This window comes from Salminus brasiliensis, chromosome 16, assembly GCF_030463535.1.
Source record: "Salminus brasiliensis chromosome 16, fSalBra1.hap2, whole genome shotgun sequence".
Taxonomy (NCBI): domain Eukaryota; kingdom Metazoa; phylum Chordata; class Actinopteri; order Characiformes; family Bryconidae; genus Salminus; species Salminus brasiliensis.
Window position 1 is genome coordinate 23766349 of NC_132893.1, and position 24306 is coordinate 23790654.

A 24306-nucleotide genomic window follows, 5' to 3' on the forward strand; every position below is an offset into this window, starting at 1 on the left:
AGGCACCTATCCCTATTTGCCACCCACTTCAACACACAGTTTGCTCCCTGGGTGCTGAGGTGACTGCCCACATTTGTATGTTCACACTGCTCTAATCACTAGTGTGAGTGTGTGTTCACTGCCACAGATTAAAATTCCATTGTACTGCTATGCAATGGCCATAAAGCGTGCTTTCCTTTCCTTGTTTGTCACCAGAAGAAAAGGTGAAGCTCAGAAAAGAAAAGCTCAGGTCGTCAGTTAATCAAATATAGTTCACAAAAGAAAAAAACAGGGAACACGTTTAAGTGTTTTTCTGGACCGAGGTCAGTATGTTTGCTGAAGTGTGTAAGCTGTTTCTGAGGCTGGGTGTGGTCTAGAAAACCGATCTCTGGCTAAAAACCGTGTTTCTCCTAACAGCCTGCATGGCTAAAAAAATGTTTAAGCCAAAAAAGGTGCGTCCCTGGCAGGTGTACTTGCATAAGACATGGCATGCATCCAGCAATAAACACCGCTTCTCAAGGCTTGAGTGGTAAGTGATGGAAGGAATTCTTCTATGTGGAAGAAAATCACAGATGACGACCTTCTTCCCCCAATGAGCACTTAATCAACCCTGAGCAAGGACCTAAGAGTCTGGGCCAAGTGTGAAAACGCCCTAGTGTGCAATACTATCTTACTGCTGGACTATATTATTCCATTAACTACGAATCAGACTCATGCAACTCAGTGGTAACATTGCTACATTATGCCAAATGAGCAGCAGGCTAATGAAGTCATAACTAAGAAGTCACCATGGTGGTGATCAGTGTACCGTTCACTTTTTCCCAAAAGTAATTTTACTTGTGATCTTAGTAAAAGCCTATTGAAACTGACATGCCAAATGACCTCAAGAATATTTTTCACATTGTTCAGCACCTCTTAGGGTGCTAAAATCTAGTATAGGATTATGTAAAAAGAAGCAGAAGAATTGAGAATCAAGTAAACAACAGAAACCTAAACAGTTTACTGAAAAATATTTGGTTGAAACATATAATATAACATAACTTCTATTCACTTTCAAAAGTAAAGACAGATGGATGGATAGATAGATAGACAGATAGATACAAAATCAATAAAGGCAAGATATTGTAATGATTTTATATTATTTTATTCAATGTGCCACTTTTAATATATAAAATAAGTATAGATATATTATTATATCTTGGTACAACAAAGAGTTTCAATGATAATTGTACAAAGTTTCAGATATTCTGGCCTGTTTTCAAGTTCCACAGTAAAAACGTTCAACACAGCAGACTCTAAACTTCTTTATTTACCTTCTGAGAATGTCCTTACTGCTGCCAACTGGGCAATAATGTTAATGGTGTCTTGAGGACACTAGATTGCGCTCTGAATACTGTGTTTAAAACAAAGAATCGGACTGGGAACTGGACTGGGATTAAAATAGCCAATACCCAGTACACTGTGCCTGAATCAGCCCTAGATCAGGGGTAGTAGTAATACAAGTAGTAGTAGTAGTAATAGTAGTAATAATAGAGGAAGTAGTTTTAGTAGTAGTAGTAATAGCATTAGTAGTGTTGGTAGTATTGGTAGTTGTAGTAGAGTTAGTAAGTAATAATTAAAATCCTAATTATTATTAATAATACATAATTCATTCAACAAAATTCATTAACTTCATGTTTGACCTGCTTTTGTGACTGGAATTCCTCTCTTTATCTTATCACTAATAAATGAGTATGTTTTATTGCCTTTCATTCGCTGTGCCATGTTCAAAGTATTTTTTCATTCTGCACTGATGCACTATGAAATTATTCCTTAAAAAGGCAAACTCATCTCAAGTTACAAATTTATTAGTATTATTGTTAGTTATTGTAAGTAGTAGTAATTGTAATAATAGCAGTATTAGTGATTTTAGTGTTAGTAGTTTTAGCAGCATGCTCATGGCTGAGTACAGCCTTTTGTATTACAAATTCCAAACTAATGTACTACTAAAATGTCCCACAAAGCATCTCATCTCATTATATCATGCCTCTGTAGTTTCTACAGTCGCTATACGAAAATGTAAAGACATATCCCTCACATTTTTGAACAAAGCAGCCGTGGATATCGTTCGCTGTGTTGGCTTTTTTAAACACAATTGTTAACTGCTGCTGAGTGTAAACAGTGGGCAACACTCCACATTTCATTCTTCATTGCCACTACAAACTCATGCAGGTATTACCCAGAGTAAATAACACCCTTCTCACACATTGCCTTTCTCAGTGTGAACACACTACCTGAACTAAAACCAGAACACAGAATAATAAAAAGATTTGGGAAAATAATAGTCGGAGATCTTGGTTCTAACATTCCACCGGAGACACTGAGGAAAGATGATGTACGAATGTATTTGGGTGTGAATGCAAGAGTGTGTGTGAATTTTTATGTGTGGCTGTACAGCTGAAGTGAGAATCGCAGGTTTCTAATGAAGCAGGCGTGGGCGACAGCAGTGTTCGCTAACTAATGACACACAGTCACATACACATGCACACACACCCCATGAATTATCCTAGAATGAGTCAGCACTAAAACCCAAATGCTGTACTGGAGTCCAGGTAAATAGCACTGTGTGGCCGGTCAGCAGAACACTGAAAGTACCATGCACGGCCTACAGACATTTCACAGGCTTTTATTTAATGATGGCTTGCACTGCTGTGAATGTAGACAAAGCATGGGGTGTCATGGCCTGATTGAGGGGCTTTAGTCACAAAATTGAGGTCAGGATGGATTTTAGATTAATTCTGACTGACTCTGCATCCTTAAGCAGCGCCTCTGCAGCACGCTGCAGCAGTCAGCCACGCTACACCCACTCAACAATCCCCATCTGCCCACTCTCCCGCACTGATACATTCACCAAGATGACACTAAACCAAGCAGCATCTGCACTGGATGTGGCATTGTGCACATCTCTCTGACCCTCTCTCTCTCTCTCCAGTTCTACAGTAAGGTAAATGGAAATGTCTGTATCTAGACCTGGTGGCTATTCACTCAATAAATAGCAGCAGCTATAGACAATATCAGTGTTACAGGCACTGCACTTGTCTAACATGGAGTCTAGCTTACATCATTAAAGCCAGATTGCAGCCAATGATTTGTTTGGTTTCTTACAAGCTGGTGGGCTAGTGAAAGTGCAGTAGTGTCCTGGATCTGCTGGGCATAATGTACTATTGTAGAAACCTCCATCCTGAGTAAACAATCCATTACTATGTACCTTAAATAAATATGAAAACATATATGATTAACACACATAATATTTCAGGTGATGATACTCATTCTGAGCATTGAACTGAACAAGAATACTGTTCAAGTAATGCTGCTACACTTTAAAGTAGATGAAGTTCTAAATAATATTGTTATTATTATTACTATTATTAGTTGTAGTAGTTGTAATAGTAGTGGTATAATATAACATTAAATTATAAGAGTTATAATATTATTAATATATTATTTAATAATAACAAGTAAAGAATATTTTTTTCATATTATTAGTACATAATATAGAATTACAGCACTGTGCCTAAGCCAGAGACCACCTTTTATTTATTTGAATTCCTGTCAAAACAGTCACTATTAATTTTTCAGTGTCAAAAAAAAGAATGTTTTTTAATAAATATAATATTAGATGACTAAATTTTGTTTAGTATTAGGTTTGTCCACCCTTCTTTTCTAGACTCGCTTTTTAAGTCTGCAGGGAGACAATACGAGTAAATGATATCGGGACACTATTTTATATCAGAATTATACACACCAGCTGTGATTCAGTTTTTGTTTATCCAGCGAACACAAACAAACAGTGTCTTCAAGTGCAACTGTTTTATGAATCTAGTTTTATCATCCTATTCGTTTAAATCTAGATTTGTGTCTATTTTCGAATCTAGTTTTATGTTCTTTGCTTCTTGAAAACTTTGGGAAAGCAAGAGGAGGGCTGTCCCAATTAGATGAATCGTCTGCTTTAACCTGATCGAGTAGCATGAATAAAACATGTAAGATGTGTAGTGGCCTTTAAAGGTCAGAGCATTTTCTGCTTTTCACCATCCACACAATCTCAATGATGTTGAAGTCTGGACTTTTTCACTCTCAGAACTCTTAGAGCTTCTGGATCCGCTTCACATCCTTGCAGAGTGGAAGGATGGACAGAAACATCGATGGACAGAAAACCGCTGCTGGACTTTCTGTCTTTTCTGTCTTTTAAAGATGAACGTTCAGTGCCATTTATATGACAGAGTGGATTCTGGTGGTCTTGTAGGGTTTTCAGCCTTTTTCATCTTTTCAACAGTTCTGAACAGCTTGGGAAAATGGAGATATGAAATAACTAAAGTTTGAAAGAATAACCACGCCCGAAGTCCCCCTGTCCGTTAATACACACACTACAAAAAAGCTCCTCTAAATTTGCACCCCACCACCACCCCAGCCTTTCCTTCTCTTCCAACTCATGCTTGGTCTTTGCTCAGTAAAGGCAGGGGGGTCTAATTTCAAGTTCAATCAGCTGAAGCCACCCAGAACTCCAGCCCAAGTTTCTTGAGTTCCTCTCCCTTGCCTTAGTCTTTTCTATTGTCTTTTCCAATTTTGTACAAACCAGTACATCATCCAGTTCTACTGCTTGTGAGTGACGACCACCATGGTTAATAACGCACCAATGTATTCTCAGCTGTTTTCCCAGAGAGCTCAACAGTGGCGCAGCTGTGGCCTTCAGAAACTATGATGAGGACAGGAGAGAAGCGTTATCCTCATTCTGAATGACACTGAGGAGTTGAGGATGAATGAAAGCGCTCTCATGGCTCACGTTACTCCCCTCACCTGCTCCTCCAGTGCCCATTCACAGAGCACCGAGTCACACTTACCGGCTGTGAGCGCTTGAAGGGAACGGCACTATACGAGGCTACAGCTTGTAGAGGATTTGGATGGCCTAATGAGATTAGTGCTGGGCAGTACGGATGAAATTCAGTGATTCATGATATATTCGAATACATCACAGTATTAAGGTATCAAGATTGCCTCAAACTACAGCACAAAAGTGCCACAAATAGTGACATTTACACATACACTATATGGACAAAAGTATTGGGACACCTGCTTGCTCATTGTTTCTTCCAAAATCAAAGGTATTAAAAAATAAATTATTCTAAGTAACTGTCTCTACTGTTTAGTGAAGGCTTTCTACTAGATTTTGGAGCACTGCTGTGGGAATTTGATTGGATTTATCAACAAGAGCGTTAGTAAGGTTAGAATGTTGGATGATCACTACCTCACCTCAACTCCCCAACGCATCCCAAAAGTATTGGATGTATTATTATATACGATCATTCCAGAGAACACAGTTCCACTGCTTTAAAGCTTAATGGCAGGCCTTCTAGCCCAGGCCTGCCATTAGCCATGGTGCAAACAGGTACATTTACCTGCTCCAGAGAGTTCTATTCTCTTGGTGACATTTCTTTATATGGACTAGACAAGCTGTGTGTGTGCATTTCTGTGATGTCTGCAATGACTGCAACTTAAAGTAACCTTAAGAGTGCATTCATTTAAAAGGGCTGTCCACAAACATTTGGACATATAATGTATTTTAGTTTCCATCATTTGGAATATATTGACAAAACCACCATTAGTCCAAATCCATCTCAGATAGTCCTGGGTCATGATTATCAATTGTGCAAAGCATGATAGTCAAACTGTGCTGCCAACACGATTAGACTTATATAAGACAAGCATTCAACGTTAGATCTTTATGGAACTAATGGTTGATGCAGCTATAAACATGTTTGACCCCAATACCAGTCCCCCAGTACTCTCTGCAAGTCTGTGGAGCTCTTACAGATGTTAGCCTCACTAGCATACACAATAGAAGCCTATCATTACACAGCCTACTAATTCCAGAGATGGAGCAAGAGAGACTGAGAGACTGCCCGAATGCTGTCTCTCCCTATCTCTCTCTCTCTCTCTCTCACTCTGCTCATGTTCAGTTTCTCTTACACGCCCACACACAGCCGTCCAGCCACCCCCCCAACACCTCCAAACGTCCATACACATACACACACACGCGCACACACACACGCACACATCCACCCCCCTATTCTCACAGACCTGCATACGCACACACACAGCCACCCACGCAACAATCCCAATGCAGCACACACACAGCTACCCACACACACACATACACACAAGAATCTCAACACAACAAACACACACAGTGCATGATTATCACATTGATTTCTTATAACTGCACTGCCACACTGCATAGTCCATCTCGCATGAATACACACACACACACACACACACACATACGGGAAAGCATTCTCAGCCTCCCCATTCTTCTAAAAGCATGTCCACCTCTGCAATCCTAGTGCGCACTGGCAGTCTAATCCGGAGGAAGCGCATACAGATAAACCCATTAGGAGCTACAGCAGACTGTTACGCTACTGACAGCCACTTCCACCTTCATACAAAAATACAGCTACTGACAAATCCACCATATGTCCAAATGTTTGTCGACACCCCTTCTAATGAAGGCACTCAGCTACTTTAGGTTGCACTTATTGCTGATACAGATGTACAAATGCACACACAGAGCTTGTCTAGTCCCTGTAGAGAAGTTCTGCCAGTAGAACAGGACTTTCTGGAGCAGATAAACATCAACTTATTGGCACCATGCCATGGCATAATACATGGACTAGAGGGGTACAAAGCATTGAGCATTGAGCAGTGGAGAAACGGAACTGTGTTCTCTGGAATGATGATGATGCTCCATCTAAAACTGTTGGGATAAGTCGGGGATGAGTTGGGGTTGTGATCATCCACTGAGAAAATGCAATCAAATCCTCACAGCAATGCTCCAAAATGTATCAAAAAAGCATTCTCTGGACAGTAGAGATAGTTACTCCAACAAAAGCAGAAACATAAGCTCTTTATTAATACCCTTGATTTCAGAAAAAACAATAAATAACCAGATGTCCCAATACTTTTCTAAACAGCAACGCAAAAACACCCTGAAAACCAAAACTTTAAATGGCCATAATATGGCGTGGGAACAATTTCAGTCATAGCTCATTAAAATAGGCAGATACAATAAAGACACCACGTGAAAAACTTAGTCTTACATAGGGACATAGGGACAACATAAAGACATTTGATCTACATTTGAACAATATTGAGAGATGGAGAATAAAAATGGTAAAATATCTTAACACACAAAACAGAATCAGATTAGACCATGGTTAGAGACAACTTTGGAGAAGCCTGTCTTATTTAAACCTCAGACAATTAGCTTGGTTTGCTCTTGGTTGTTGAAGTGAGTGGGTTTCAACATGGCAGGATCCAAAGAGCTCTCTGAGGCATTCAGAAAGAAGGCTGTAGTTGCAGAGGAGTTTGGGAAGGGAAAATCCTTCTAAAGATGATCTAATCATCCACAGCTGATGTGGTGCATGTGGTTCTAATTTTAGTCACTTTGAGTATGAATAAACGTGAAGATGTCTTTTCCACTGTTAAAATAAATACATTTACAAATGTATTTACAAGCACAAAAAAATCTATTAATTACCTTTTACAAATTAAAGAAAGATATGTCTTCAGCTTTATGTGTTTAGTTATATTACATTTTATTTGTTTAGGTATAAAATGAAAATCATATGTTCATATCTATAGTATATTGTCACACAAAAACCTTGTGTCTTCGGTTGATCAGTTTTTGACATCATTTAAATGGGACAGTTGTTCTTTACATTGTGTCAAAATATCATGATAAATTGGCCAGTAGACAAGAAATCCTTTTTTTCCTTCTCCTGTAAAGTTCTCATTTTAGAGATACAAGGTTTTTGTCTGACATCAATGATTTGAGGTTTTCATGGGGTGTCCTAATTTTTTACCATGGTTGTTTTCTACTGGTCTAAGATCTTACTGCTGTGCCGTGAAATCAATCATTCAAAACTTTTAAAGGCTAAACCTTTGGCTTCACCATAATACAGTCCTCAAGTTATCTACTCAATGATTCTGAGTACAACATTCTTATGCAAAGACCAACAAAAGCGCATTATAGGTCTAAATCTTAAAGATGGAGGCTGTAATTAATAAACTAAGGATGAACAGGATTAGGTTTGCACAGTGCTGTGAAAATGCATTGACAAGAACTGTTATGATCTGTGATATACTGCTAAATGTTTAATTGGTGTCAAAAAATGAATAACTATGCAGAACTGCCAGGTTCTGCCACCATCGGCTGAACCATGCAAGCTGACCAAACCCCATTCACACAGAGCAATCTAATCTGACTATACAGTAATGCTCCATTCCGGCATTTGTTCTGTTCAAAAGAGATGTCACACATGTTTTTTCCCAAAAATTTTAAACAAGATTATACACAGATCTGAACAGATCTCCATAAAATCTCTGATAGCGTTCTGTGATATCTGGCATTAAAACCTTAGCAGCAGATCCACCAGTGCTGTTATGAGGTTATGAGGTAGGGCCTCCGTGGATCACATCAATGAGCCTTAAGTGCTCATGTCATGCTCATGTCGCAGGTTTTCTTGGACCACTTTTGGTAGGAATTGACCACTGCATATCAGAAAAAAACCCACAAGACCTGCCTGATGCTCTGACAGTAGTCTAGCCATCAAAATATGGGCCTTGTCAAAGTGGCTTAGAATCTTATGCTTGACCCTTCGCAGCTTTTAACAGAAATCACTTTCAAGAACTGATGTTGAGATGTTTTTCACTTCACCGGTCAGTACTGTTAATGTCATGGCTGATCTGGGTACAATCCTATTGCAATGGACAATCAGAAAGCTGTCATTTGCAGGGGAAATTACAAGCTAAAAAGCTACATTATATTAAGCTGGCAGCCCCTCGGTTAACCCAAACTGGGTTCTTAGGGTATGTAACTCAACCTGCGGCACGATCGATTCACCATTTCCCAATATGGGAGAGCAATGTTGACAAAGTGAGCCACTAAGGGGTGAGGCCATGTCTTATAACCACAAATCTGACAAAACCAAGAATGAGCACACAGTTGTATCGTTCAGCAGCTTTGAATGTGGCTCAGCAAATCAGACCAGAACAGCTCAGTTTTTGAGCATATGCACACTCTGGAGAAACCGTACACAAGCCTACGATTACTAGATGCCATGCCATGCCACACATCAGCTAAAGTGGTGTATAGCTCCCCACTGTTTTGGAGCAGTGGAATCACATTCTTTAGAGTGATCAAGCACCGAACACCTCTGGGATGAACTAGAGCACTGTAACGAGCCAGACCTAATCGACCAACATCAGTGTCTCGCCTCACTAATGCTTTTGTGGCTAAATGGAGTCAAATCCATTCCAGTATTCCAGTACCTTCCCAGAGGAGTAGAGGCTGTTGGATAGCAAAGAGGGGGACTAGTGCCCTGTTAATACCTTTGATTTTGGAATAAATGCTGGACAAACAGGTGTTTTGGATACTGTGTATGGGCAGGAGTTCTAGAATTACAAATATGGCAAAGAAGTGCTTGTCATTTGCCGTTTGTTGGATGTCAGATGCTATGTATCGGTTGCAAGCTTTAGAGAGCAGATAGGTGTCAGGTAGCACGTATCACACATTGGTTGTCAGATATTAAAAGTCATCAAGTGTCAAAACCCAAGGCTCAGACTTGGCTTTCCAATTTTCAGACATCATTCCTCAGTATCATCCCTCAGGTATAAGCTGCTAAAGTAATAAATCTCAGCCGCAAGCATCAGACATTGCCCCTCTAGTGCTTACATTGCGAAAACTGTACTAGCATTTGTTTAAATGTGACATATTATGTCCCTTTTCCACACATTAACACAGTTCTCTGAGGTCTTAATGAAATGTCTGTGACTTACTCTTGTCAAAATAACACAGGATCAATAATTATTTTTTTATACTTACATTCCTCTTGTATGCAGTTTTGCCACAAACAGTTGTGTGCTGTGCTGACTCAGGTTGTAAAAGCAGACACCAAGTGGTGCTCCCTAATGCTTTTTCACAGGTTAACACAGTTCCCTAAGATCTGACATGCTTTCATCAAAATACCACAAAGATCAGGCAACACATAATCCTTCTTACCCTGTCTAAAACAGCCATCTGCAGAACAGCTGGTTTGAGTAGCTGGTACCGTTAATAAGACTCTACTCATCCCAGACCTAAATTATCTGAAGCCAGCACTAGCAAAATCAACAGAGAAAAATCAAAATCGGTAAACAGAACTAAATCACAGGAGAATATAAGCTGATGGCAAAAGCTGGAAGCAAAGCTGGAAAAAGTAGAATTAGGGCGATAAGTAAGCCACGGCCAGTTGCTTCGATGGACAGATTTGAACCATATTTTTTAGATGCTTACATATCTGTCGTCTGCAGTTTAGCTACAGCCCATTTGACATTCAGCTTCCAATCCTGTGTTGTACTGACCCAAGTTGTAAAAGAGGTCAGACACAGTGTGATTAGCACACACATACAGGTTTAGCTGGCATAGCTGGACGCTGCTATCCATCAGAGCTTAGCTCCTGGCCTTAACATAATGCTAGCAGATCCAGCGTGTGTAATAATCTAGTGGTTGTAGTAATAAAAAACTTAGCAAAGTTAGCTAGTGTTGTTGTGGGTGAAAATTTATTCCAATAGATAATTCAGCATAATTCTACTGAATTGGCTAGTGGTGGAAGTGGTAGGAAGGAGAGCAATGTTTGAATGGTGCATTAAAGCCCTTGCTTTCTGACCTAGACAGCCCAAAATCTTTTTGTTTTTAATAACTTAAAATAATATATTAATAATATTGTTTTAATACAGTAATATAAAAAGTTTTTTGCGTCTGATTTTCAGTATACGTTAAACGTTGCTACACAGTGCTTGACTGAGTGTCTGAGTAAAAGCAGGCAAAAGGTTAATGGGGGAGCTATACGTCACATTTTCCACATATTCGGGTTAACAAATAAAAAAAGTAAAGTTACTTCCCTGAACAATGTAACGGAGGGATGAGCCAATGAATGAAGTACTAATCTGCTTCGAGAATAAAAAGTCACTCATATCGTCATTGTCAAGCAGAAACTTTTCATCTTCAACACCATTACAGGACAAAGAAAAAAACTTAACTTCCAATGAATGGAAGTAGTAATGTAGAAACACTTTATTTCAAATCACTGAAGCTTTACTATTGGTCTATTAATCATTCATTTTTGAGACTGAGAATGTAAAGAACAACTGTCAGATTCACATTATGTCAAAAAAAAATATTAAAAATGGAGATACGAGGTTCTTGCGTGACAGGGGCAGTAAGAAACTGTGCATATAAAATTTGCAGTCTACGTCTCAGGCATATCAAATGTTTAAACTAACAAGAAACCAAATATGTCTGTTCTCAACTGTGTCTCAGCCTGCCTCAACATTCAGTAGAAATGAAGGAATATAAACATCAATGCCACATTTGACAGGATTTTCAAAAGACAACCTCTCTGTTTGTTCTTTGTTTTTAAGCCTGTTATTTCAAATATGGTAATTCAGAAATACTTTTATCAGAAAGCTTACATCTGGTTTGTGGCAAGCAAAGGGAACTAATACAGTATACACTGCAGCTACACACATAGTCTCAGTCAATGTTGAGGCAGCAGTGTTGTTTTTGGAGAGCAGCAGCTTCCTCTTTGCTGTCCTGCCATGCACACCGTCCTTGTTCAGTGTTTACCTAATGGTGGAGTCATGAACATTGACATTACTTAATGCAAGAAAGGCCTGTGGATCCTTAGATGTTAATGCAGGGGGATCTTGGCCACACCATGACCTTGAAGTGATTTTCTGTGGAAGACCAGTTTGCCAACTTCATAATTCAGTTACATTACGTAAATTATACATTTACATTCACATTTAAGGTATATATAAGCGACTTACAACAGTGCTTTGCTGTTTACTAGAAAAATACCCTACACCCTTTATACATTTAAATAAATTCATACAAAGATATTTAATATAGGCTAATTCACGTGGCCTTGAGGAAACATCAGATAAGCAGAAGTGGATTGTTGGAGGCCAAACCACTGCTGAATAAATGCATGTAAAAACTGTAATTATTTAGCCTCATATGCTTAATTGGGTTCTCTATTTAGTTGTATGAATTAAATGAAGATCTGATCACATTTCCAGGGGAACTGGGTTCCACATTTTTATGAATTTGGATGGTGTAGAGTAATGAACCGCACTCCCTGTGGCAGACTAGGTTTCGAGCCTGGCAAGCACACCGCACTACATCTATTAAGAATCCTTGGCGAGTCTCCTAACATTACACTAGCCTACCTGTGTAACAGGATTCAAATGCAAGTTGCTCTGGATAAGAACATCAGCCAATTGCCATACCTAAAGCCAGTACAAGCACATGCCTGAGTTTCGTATGCCCTTTTTGACGATTTTTAAACAAGCTTATACAATCTATTCTGGACAAAAAAATGTGGAGGCATGAGGACCCACAGAACAGAGCACAGAAGATGGGCAGTAGGAAGGTAATACATTAGTGATGGGGGAAGTGTCTTTTATCTGCAAGGCAGATGCTGTCCTACTCACAACAGGTCTAAGCATGTTAACCCATACACTTCTTAGTAACACACATCCAGTTTGTCCATCAAACAGTACATCTCAGCAGTTCGGCTAAGGGTGTCAGGAGAACATCTACAGAACTAAAAACACATCACTGCTGTTGTAACTAAACCCTGCATCTCCAAAAACGTTCATTTCAAAGTTGCCCTTGAACGGCAAACTGTTAAAAAATATGCTTTTGATACATGACAGTGACATACAATAAACCTCAAGGACAAACGTAGCCTCCTTCAAAATAAATTCCAGGGCTATAAAATGGACCAATTCCAAAACCTCCAGACTATTTTGTAACAGTCTTGACTGTCGACTGTTATTTATGCCCACAAAAGGTACATACACCCAGTCAACCAGCGAAAGCCCTAGTGAAAACAAGAGAAACTGGTGAAGTGTCCTAAACCAGCTAATAAAAGAAGAGCTTGTCATTTTTGATTTGTACAGAGGAGCCCTCTGTAAAAGAAAAAAAAACAGCGTGTTTCATTCTGAGGCAGAATAACAGGGTTGTAAATAGGCTTGTAACACTGAATTTGAGCATACTAAGCCACATACTATTTACACACATACTCAATAAATGTATTATTTGGCTCATTTAAATGTAGGCTAATGTACTGACATTGGTAGCATTCATTTGCATCTGACATTTTTGAATGCTGCAAAAAGGTCCCAATGTTTAGATATGCTAGTTACGATCCTGGTTACGGCCTACTGCTACCACTACATTCCTAAAAAGTATTACTCAGCAGAGACAAACTTCAGAGCTGAGCGAGAGAGTGAGCGAGCGAGAGAGAGAGAGAGAGAGTAATAAGACTTGGACTGGAGCCTTTACTCCACACACTAACGCAGGCTAGCAGTTAGGTGCTAAGCGCTAAGCTAGCCCACCATCTGCCAGTGCTGGGGGAGAACTCTCGCAACTTCAAAGAAAGACTCTTTTGTCGGCGAGAATAAAAGGGACTCGCACATTAGACATGATTGCATGCATTACGTCGCGTGTGCTGAAGCTGTCACAACACATCGGGCTGAAGATCTTTGCAGAGTTTTACACTAACACTTGTACTTTGATGCCTGGCTGTGTCGTCCCTTTCGGCTCGGATAACCTCGCCTCTCGTTCCTTTGCTGAGATAAAAGGAGTGCTAAATCGATCGGAAAACAAGCCAATGTCTCACCAGCTTGGAAACGACAAACCGGTATGACATTCACAGATGCCGAAGCCACCTGCAACTCTGGTGCACATCATGAACCACATGGCAGCTCAAGCTGACATACACACACTTCCACACACCCGCAAGCACACAGACACTGCTCGATTCCTACCTTCACATTCGTCCTCAGTGCACAATAACATGCAAAAAACATTGCAGTTACTGTGTGGCATAAGGGTTGATGTCACGTTGGAGCTTCTCGAGGGAAAGAGAGAGAGAGAGAGAGAAAGAAGAAGAAGAGGAGGACGAGAAGAAGGAGAAGAAGAAGAGATGAGGAAAGTGAAAAGGGTGGGTGGGGAGTGTGGGGGGGGGTCAGAAACGGATCACATCCCGCGGCATGTCAGCTTCTCCTGCTCTTCTGCAGCTGTGTGTTCTGCTATCAATCTCTTGTGGCTTCAGACTCGTGCACACACACATGGCCGGCGAGCTTTACTGCTGGAGTTGGTGTTCTAGCCAAAAACTGGAGACTGAAGATGCACGCCACTGCAAGGGAAACCTCTCTAACTCCCCCTTTCTCTCTCTCTCTCTCTCGCCCTTTCTCTCTTTTTTCTCACACACACACACATACACACACACACACACACTCTCTCTCTCTCTCTGTCTCCATTTCGCTCCAGGAGCGGGCGGATGTAGGAGGACTTCAAAGGCGACTTGTTACTCTGAGCTACGGAGCTGCAACAAATTCCACACACAAGATCGACCCTGCAACGGGGAGGAAGATGCATTACACAGGGGAGAGGCCGTCTGCATTTTCTACATTTCGACACCTTTGCAAACACACACACACACACACACAGACACACACAAACTAAAACACACACACAAACCCACACAGCTGTTATGTAATTGTCCTCCAGCTCCCGCGTCTACATCAGTAAAGCTCTGCCTGGTTCCCACTGCTGGAACGAGACACTGCTGCTACTGCTGCTGATGATGCTGCTTCTGCTGAGGACCCTTTCAGGCGTCCTTTCTAATGCAACCGGACAACGGCATGTTTATTCATCTCTAATGAAGGCTTCGGACTTGATTTGAATAAGTCACAAATGGTCCGCATCCGCTAGGCCCAGGCATGGGGTGTGTGCTGTCTATCTGCATAATTCATGCACTGGCATTAAAATGCAAATACATGAATTAGGCATAGAGTAGGGCAAAACAGTGATGCGGTCTCATGCCAATGTCCTAATGTGACTGCGGCACATCTAAGAAGTCATACTGAAGCCTTTCAAGAGTTTTACTTATTTAACGACTGTAATTCATTCACTAGAAATGATCTACGTAAATCAAAAGCAATAGATATGGCTATAGCTAGATACAGTAACTATGGCTATATGGTGTTTAATCGCAACTATTAATAATATGTGAATAAGGCATTGTAACCCAGTCTCCACAGCTCCCTGTACCAGAGCAGGAAGGCCACTAGGGGGCGCAACTCAGATTCTAAAGTCTCTCAGTGTCTTTTTCAGAGTCTCTGTCACTGTACAGCCATAACCTGCCTTATTGCATCACTGTCTGCTATTTCTGTATGCACACACACACATACTTTGGGCTGGCCTTTAAGGACACTCTCTGGTACATTTCTGTCTCCCAGTAAAAGGTGCATAAAACACTTGGATGCAGCATTAGATACAGCATATCACTGCCATTCATTTAACTCGAAGCTTCACTTTATTATAATAATTTAAAACCATCTCTTTACATACTATCAAGAACTGTCTGATTTCCTGTGGAAAAAGTTCAAGTGAGTGTGGGCGACGTGCAAGGAAACTGAATTTGGAAGGTCACACTGAGGAGGAGCTGAGTTAGTATCTTTGACCCAAGTGTCTTTGTGTAATGGAAGGGAGCCATGCTGTGCTCTGTGTGTGTGTGTGTGTGTGTGTGTGTGTGTGTGTGTGTGTGTGTGTGTTTCGGTGTGTGTGCTATGTTGGCAGGAGGCAACATGTAGTGGGAGGCATCAGAGATGCTTTATAGAATATATTTTTGGTGCCAGTCTCCCTGTTACCACGGTAACTAGTTCTTCTGTGGTCCATGCTTTACAGTATAGATGAGCAGCAGAGAAAGACAGAGAAAGAAGAAGAGACGGAATAGGGAAAGAAGGAGCAGTGTAGAGGTAGGGAAGGTATGTAAAGGCAGAGTAGCGCAAGTAATGAAGGGGGGGGGAGTGCAGGGGGAGTGTGGCGGCGGAGCAGCAAACTTAAATAGCCTGTGTAGACAGATACTTATGTCTACACAGATACTACTTATGTAGGCAGATACTCAGCCACTCTAATAGCTAATTTAATGCTAATTTAAAAACGTACATGTTAAATCAGGCCAAATAATATCTCTCATTTTTACAATAAGTCTCCTTACTAACACTGTCTTGCCATAAACAAACAGCATTATGTCAAATCAACCAAGTCAAAGTTTATGTGTCACATACATAGTCATACACGGCAACAGACTGGTAGTGAAATGCTTTAATAACCATCCAGTCGCATGAGACAATAAGATTAGTTAAAATAGAGAATCAAATAGAGAGGCATTTCTGCTTTACACATTCCAACAGCGACTAGTGGCAGCGTCAGCATTCGAAAGGTTGTTGCCCACCACAACATTATAGACGCAAATATGTAATTTGTCAGTACTTTAAGAACACTGATCAGCTGCAAGTTTCATTACAGTATAATTAGACTGGTTTAATTAGATGAAATGCAGCGGATGCTGAATAAAGACCACTGTACTCAGTACGGGAGAGTAGTTTTTAAGAATCTGTCGCAACTGATGTATTCAGTTTGTAATTACATGTATCGTGATAAATATTGTGCATCGTGAAAATATCTTTAAATATTGTGATATAATATTTTTACCATATCGCCCAGCCCTACTAAATAGGTGCCTATACATCTTGATACTTATACAGTTCCATTTTTTATATATTTTAATTACAAAATATAATACATTTGAAGGAATAACATTTATTGGTTGAACAACTTCAAGTTTAACTGCTTTCAGTGCAATGAAAAAGCCAAAAGTGGCACATAAAGTGTTCAGGCAGCATTTTCCCTGGCTTTTAACCAGTTTAACTTAAAAACTGTTTTTGTTTAAGCTAAATTTCAGGTGTATTGTTTCATCTGGTTTGCACAGACTGTTGAAGTCAGCTAACAGTATTTTTAGGTCAGTCACTCCTCAAAATACTAGCATTACAGATTGAGCATCAGACAGTTTACTACTGCTTGAAATAATGTGAAATAAAGTCAACATGTCAACATGTTGCTGGCTGGTTGCCTGTAAGAATATGTTTATTTATGTTATTTTTTTAAAATGACAATTTTGCACAAAATGCTCTGTATGAATCTATTAATTCTGGATTCACTCCAATGGAAGTTGTCCACATTATAAATACTCTGCCAACAGCTCCCTCATTTCTCATTCAGGTACAAAATAGACTCATGCAACATTTTTATCTCCTAACAACTGACAACAAAACTGTGAAAAACAAGATTCTCATGTTAAATTTAAAATCACTGTGTATTAAAATGTGTAAAAGTGAGTTTGCGCTATAATATGTGTACAAAATATGTATTTACATCTTGACCTTTGGCAAAAGTTAATGTAGCAAGTCAGTGTGAGCCAATGGATATTGTTATTGACTTTAAACACTGAAACAGTCTTACTTTGAAAGGCCTTCAGTTTCAGTTGGGTTCTGAAAACTGCAAAAATCATCTTTGCAAGTAGATTTTTTGTTAGATTTGCCAACTTATTCCCAACTTAGTGTTACTGTTTTTGAGTAACTGTATATACTGAGTGTGTCTTATTCCACTGGAATAGCACTCATTCTTGGTAAAAGCTCAAAGGCTATCTGTTAGTTCTTTAATTGTGCAAAATGATCTGACAATAGAACAAACTTTTGGTAGATAAAGTCAGATAAAACAAGTACAAATGAATAAAGATAAGTTAATCATACTACATATTACTACAATCTGAAAATGCCAAATATTAGTAGGCTACAATTAAGAGGATTTTGACTGGCTAAAATATATTTTTTTGCAGTTGAAGCAGTTGAAGTGAAAAGAGGAAGAGAGCAGAGAGGGAGTGTGGATGGGGACAGTGGATGAGAGTACAGACTCTATACAGAGTACAGAGACTATATGGTGAGGAGTGTGTAGGCAGAGTAGGGAAGAGGAGTGTGGAGGCGATAGAAAAGCAGAGGCAAGACACCAGTGCAACAAAAAGAACAAATAAGCCCAAGGACTCTCCGTTTGGTTCCTAAAATAGAACAGATTGGTAAAAAAAAAAAAACTCCGATACTTCAAACCACGCAGTCAGGGCTGTGCATCTGAGGAGGTGTATGTAGCCTTTGCTTCCTTTAGTCATAGGTATGTGAATGTGTGGGGATCTAGCTGGAGTTGCTTTTGGAGGTGGCCCACACAGTCCCATACGATGTCCTCTTAGTTAAATGTCAGTAATATTTTGCCCACGCCAAAGCCTTCGTTCTCTCTCTCTTGACCGTCCTTGGCTCGGAGACAGACAGAAATAGAAAGTGAGCGTTAGCGTAAGACCAGAAATGCTGCAAACAGGACAAGAGATGAGCAGGCAATGCTGCAGTAGAGCCAAGATACTTTAACAAGTATAAATATATCTCCTCCTAGAGGCAACTCCTGCTGAACTGGTGAGTCATTCACTCTCACACACATACAAAGGTTCCAAAGGTCAGTAGTAGGAGTTCATCACTTACATTAGAGGGATAGGTGTGTGTGCATCTAGCTCTCCCTCTGTGAAATCACACCTCAGCCCAACACAAAGGGCAGTCAATGCTATAAGCAGTAAAGCACACATTTCTATATCTGTTCATTTGTCCTATTTTTTATTTATTTATTTGGTATATTCATTTTGGAATATGCCTCCAGAATGGAGAACATGGGAACTTCACAGGAGGGGAAAAACCTTCTTAACTTTCAATGGAAGTCAATGTAAAAACATGTAGCATTTTCTATTGGTCCCTTCATCATAGAAGGACACAACTGCCAGATTCTAATTTAGCCAAAAATGAAAAAAGTTCTTGTGCAACAGCAACAATACTCTATACTCTACTTAAACTTATTGCATAGCCTAACCTTATATTGTACATTGTAGGTTAATGATTCCTAAAAGTAGCCCATCTGTCCCTGCACAGTTTATCAGTTGCTCGAAAAGTGCACACCACAGGATCAACGCTGCTTATATATTTTTTGTTAAGAGGGATGACCTAGGCATATCTTACTGGAACAGGTATCAGCTAAACTAAGCCTGATCCAGTTCTGATTTTTTACCAGTTTTTTAGTAAACCTTACACTCACACCACTAAAGTGACAAACAGGCAGAAATAGGCAGTTTGCTATACTAGCTGTCACTAAATACATATCAGAAATGAATTTGCAATATTCTGCAATATTCCCAAAATGTTATATTCAATAATGAATGGTCTTGGTCATGAGAGTATTTTAGTTTTTGAGTATGGAAGACTTCTAAAGTTTTCTAAGGCCACTCAGGAGCACTCCCTCCTTCTTCTATGTATTGGGGAAGCAGAAGCAGCTACTGACTGGTTTCCTCCACTGTGCTAAATGTCTACTTGTTTAAAACAAGCCTCCTCATTTTTACTATTATACTTATTTTCAATCTTATCAGCCTTAATATCAGTAAATAAATATCAAATATCAGCATTTACACGCATAAAAAGCACTGATGCTTATTGGCTAACAAGATTACAACAGGTCACTTTTCTCTTCATTCAGTATCTAGAAAATGAACACGTTTTATACAGTCTAACATTAAAACAACAACTTACATTTTACCATCCTTTGCTTCCAAAAGTCAGAATGTAGAGTTACAGCTACCTAAGAGAGCTAACTGATAAGCTTATAACTTATTTACTAGTGCTGTAAGGAAATATCAATATATTGTAATAAGAATTGCAATTTTACATTTTTCAAGACTGTACCGATTCTCAAAATCACTGTATCAATTTCTAATAATAGTTTCACGCAAAGGTTGGTGGTTCATTTTGTGTTGTGTTTAAACCTCTGACCACTCAACTGTTTTCAGATTCCACTGTTCTGAGTGGAATCTGAGTGGAAAACGTTCACTTTTCTTTTACTCAGAGTTTATGCATATGAGGGTGCTTTCCATTACAGCTGTCCTACAATTTGATTTAACAAAATCATACATACAGAATTGCAATATATCCAATAATCAATAAATCCAATAATATATACTATAAAAAAATAATATATATTAAATCCCAACCTCTGTATTGTGCTATGTATCATATCGACCAATTTACCAATACACAGTATATTATTTTAACTCTTAATCTAGTCTCAGTCTTCACCGTTTAGTCTGGTTTTAGACTTGGACATGACTACTAACTGGACTGAGACACTGAGATTCATTATTTATTGGCAAAGCTGTTTTTCCACTATCCTGTGAACTGATGGACCTCTTAGTGTTAATGTAAACCCATCCCTATAGCCCTAGTTTCCTTCCAGCTCAACAACCCAAATAATTTCCTTATGACTTCCATCAAGCCCCCTCTCACTCCAGGCTGACAGATGAAATGACACTGAAAAACGCAGTACTTGACGTTGCCCTCAGCTGCTCTGCCTTTTCTGTCTGGTCACTGCGCTGTTGCGCCATAAAGGAATTTGTGTCGATTCAGTGGGTTATAATAGCTCCAATGTCCTTCAGAATGAACCAGACAACTAATTCACTGTGATTCAAATGGTTCGTACAACCACACACTCTTTCTCCATAGCATGATGGTACACTAAAATCTCATACACATCTTAATGCTCAGAATACTATTTTTTAATTTGTCTAAACTCATTCAAGCCTGATGTGTTTGTCTGTGACACTGTGTGTGCATCAACAGCAGAACTTATGGCATACAGCCACAGTAGTGTCATTCTGTGGCGACTGACAGCCAGACCGCAGCAGGGTTAGAAGGTTACTGAGTGTGTGTTTCCCACATGGGGTCATGCCCTGCACTGCTGCTAACACAGATACAGCCCTGTAGGTAGGAGACAGCACACACAGGCACACACTAAAATGAGCTGTGCCTCAGGAAAGCATAAGCAAATGGGGATCCCCTGACGCAGTGTGGCAGAGGTGAGAAGAGAAGAGAAGAGAAGAGAAGAGAAGAGAAAAGAAGAGAAGAATAGAGAAGATAGAGTGCAAATGTCTGTGAGCAAGAGCTGCCAATGAATTTATGTGTGTGGTGGATGTTAAATAAGGCCTGCGCCGGGTCCTGTGATGTCACAGCTTTAATCCTCTGGCTTAAGTCTAGTCTGGCATCCTGAGAGCAATGGCTCTTAGCAGAGAGATAGCAGGGGAGAGAAAGAGAGAGAGAAGTACACAAGAATTGATTGATATTAGACTGAGGATCAACTTAGGATACGGGTTGTTCTCCACATACAGTACTAAAGAACCACATAGACTCACAATCTGCTATTTAAAAAGGTTCGTATCATTTCTGAGAACTACTTAATTAACCCGTCAAAACTCCTTGGAGATGCTGCTTTAATGACCACAGCTAGCTACCTCCAGAGGCAAAATGAATACCAAGATATCCAATTATAAAAACCTTAATTATAAAAACTTCTAAACAATAACAGCTTAAAAGAACATACAAACTGTTCTACAACTGACTGTGAGTTTCTGCTAACACTATATAGCGGAATATAAAAGACAACAGTATTTGAACAGTTCGGTAACAGTCTGTAACAGATATAAAACTGCATATTAACATTCTGTAAGTCTTATTTTTAAAGCTGCAACTCACATCAAAAGGATAAACAAGCTGTACCACCATGAATTTCTGACACGACTAAGGATTTACCGGATTACACAATCATCAATTACTAAAATACATGACAATTCTTTGTTTGTGCTGTGCTGTGCTGTGCTGTGCTGTGCTGTGCTGTGCTGTGCTGTGCTGTGCTGTGCTGGTCAACCTAAAGCAGATGGGTTCCTCAGACTGAGTCTTGGTTTCTCCAAAGGTTTCTTCTTTTTAGTATGAGGGAGTTTTACCTTGCCACTGTCGTTACCACCTCCATTGTAGTGCTTGCTCATAGGGCATGGACCTGGATCTCTATAAAGTGCTTTGTGACCATTTTTCTTGTGAAAGGTGCTCTATAAATACATTCTGAATTTGAATCTGAATTGAATTCCCTCAGCTACACCACCACAAGTTCAAAAATCAAATGTAAAAATATGCTCTGCTTCACAATCCCAGATTTTTTTATGCCTGTAAGGATTCCCTTGTATGCCTTTTGTCTATTCATATGCCTTTATTCACTGTAAAGATCCCATCATGAATACTGGATTCCTATAAAGATTTAGTTTCTAATGCCTTAGGATTTTCTCACATATACCATCATAAATACCAGAAGTGCCTACAAGGATTCCCTGATAAGATGCCTGTAACAATTCCATCATGCATTTTGAAAGCCTGCAAGCGCGTTGTCATGAGCATCTAATGCCTGGAAAGATTCCCTTAAGTTTCTAAAGTTTGTCAGGATATGGTCAAATATTTTCTTAAGACTTTCCAAAGCCTGTAAGGATTCCCTTATAAGTTTCTAATGCCTGTAAAGACTCCATCTTTTATAATTGAAACTATACTGTCATACATTTTTAAAGCCTAAAAGGATTCCTTCACCAGTTTCTAATGTTTGTCAGGATTCTCTCAACCACTCCATCATGAGTTTATTACGCCTGTAAGGATTCACTCAGTTGGGCCATTATTACACAGCCGGACATAAGAGTCATTAAGTAGTGATGCTGGACTCCTATTTTTTATTCCAAGCACCAGCTGCTTTGTTTTTGGACAAATGTGCAAATTGCTGCATTCAAAGTCCTTTGTCCTCTTTAGAAACCCTGGCTGACTGCAATGAGGCAAGCAGCATCACAAAGGCCATAGTTTAAACAGCTAAATGCTCTCAAGCATTCATACTATTTCATAACACTCATAAATGAGATGTTTTATCTTTTCTTGTTAGTTATTATGAGTGCTCAGCTGTTTTCTAAAGACCATCAATCATTTCAAACATTCCAGTTGTGTCATGCCAGGATTTAAAAAATACACGAGCACAAGGAAATCTTGTTAAAGGCAAAGTAAATTAACCATGGCAACAATTACTGCAGTAAAAAAGAGATCACTGATATACAGGTTTAGTATTTGTTATGCATTTTAACAATGAAGGGATTATCGAAAGTAAGACATTGTCATAATATTAACCAACTTCCTATAAGAATGCTTCATAGCAGACCCTGCCTGTAGACTCCTGTCTAAAAGCTGTAGCCGCTCCAGTGACACTTTGAGAAGTGGAGCAGACCGTGTGACTGAGCTGCACGGATGGGATCAGACATGGCCTGACAAGCTTTCCTACCCCTGATGAGCCTCCTCTCACCTCACCTGACCACACATACACGTACAGAGAGAACTAGGGTTAAAACTTCAGGCATGGTAACATTCGGTTAAATGAATATTGAAAAAAAAATCAACCAAACACACAAAAGTGAGCTTTTTAAAACATATACAGTTAAGCAACTGTGTCCACAGATGATGCCTGTGAATCACTAGATAGATAGATAGGTCTTGTAGTTTTTCATATAGTTTATGCATCTGATTGATAGCAGCATCTAATTTTCCTCATTATCATGGCTATCAAGGCTGTGTGTTCAAACGTGTGCTTGTGTTCCCTCTGAGGCCATACAGAGAGCCTCTGTCAGTGATGTCAACATAACTGCAGGATCAAGCTTATCACACACACACTGTGTGTTAAAAATTAGACATGTATGGTTAAGCACACTGCGCAAACAGCATGGCAATACATCATCATCATCGCCACCACCCCTTAACCATTTCTCTAACATACAAGCACACACAAATAGTGTTGTCGTCTCTGCACATACAAAAGAAACAATGACTTTGGGCAGTGGTGGCTCAGCGGTTAGAGGACCGGGCTATCAATAACAGGGTTGTGGGTTTGATTCCCGGGCTCGGCAAGCTGTCACTGTTGGGCACTTGAGCAAGGCCCTTTACCCTCTCTGCTCCCCGGGCGCTGGAGTTGGCTGCCCACCGCTCTGGGTGTGTGTGTACTCACTACCTCTAGTTCAGTAGTGTGTGTGTGTGTGTGTGTGTGTGTGTGTGTGTGTGTGTGTGTGTGTGTTCACTACCACAGATGGGTTAAATGCGGAGGACACATTTCACTGTACATAGTACATGCACCTTTACTTTTACATATCTCCTCTCCTATTTCTCATACGCATGCAACTCTCCCTAGCCTTAAACAGCACATGTCAACATGAAGCTCGGGTCTATTAAGCAATTAAGCAAATGCCGTGAGTAAGGACAGCTGAATATATATATATATATATATATATATATATATATATATATATATATATATATATATATATATATATATTAATGTGTTTTTTGCATGTAATCTCAAACTTAAACAAAGTGTTTATAAGCAGTTTCCAGTCAAGGATTTTAAATGTATGATTTTAATTA

General features: G+C 39.6%; 1 protein-coding gene across 22 annotated transcripts in view; it reads right to left on the reverse strand.

Annotated features, from left to right (window-relative positions):
- dlg2 (discs, large homolog 2 (Drosophila)) overlaps window positions 1-24306 on the reverse strand; it is a 297266-nt gene that overhangs the window by 214915 nt on the left and 58045 nt on the right. The window contains exon 1 of one of the 22 annotated variants that reach the window (XM_072659063.1): window positions 13888-14281. The exons of the other annotated variants lie outside the window; for them this stretch is intronic. Within the exon in view, the coding sequence (XP_072515164.1) occupies window positions 13888-13929 (42 nt within the window). The 5' untranslated portion in view covers window positions 13930-14281. Of the gene's footprint in view, window positions 1-13887; window positions 14282-24306 lie in introns of those variants that run through there. 22 annotated transcript variants of the gene reach the window in all.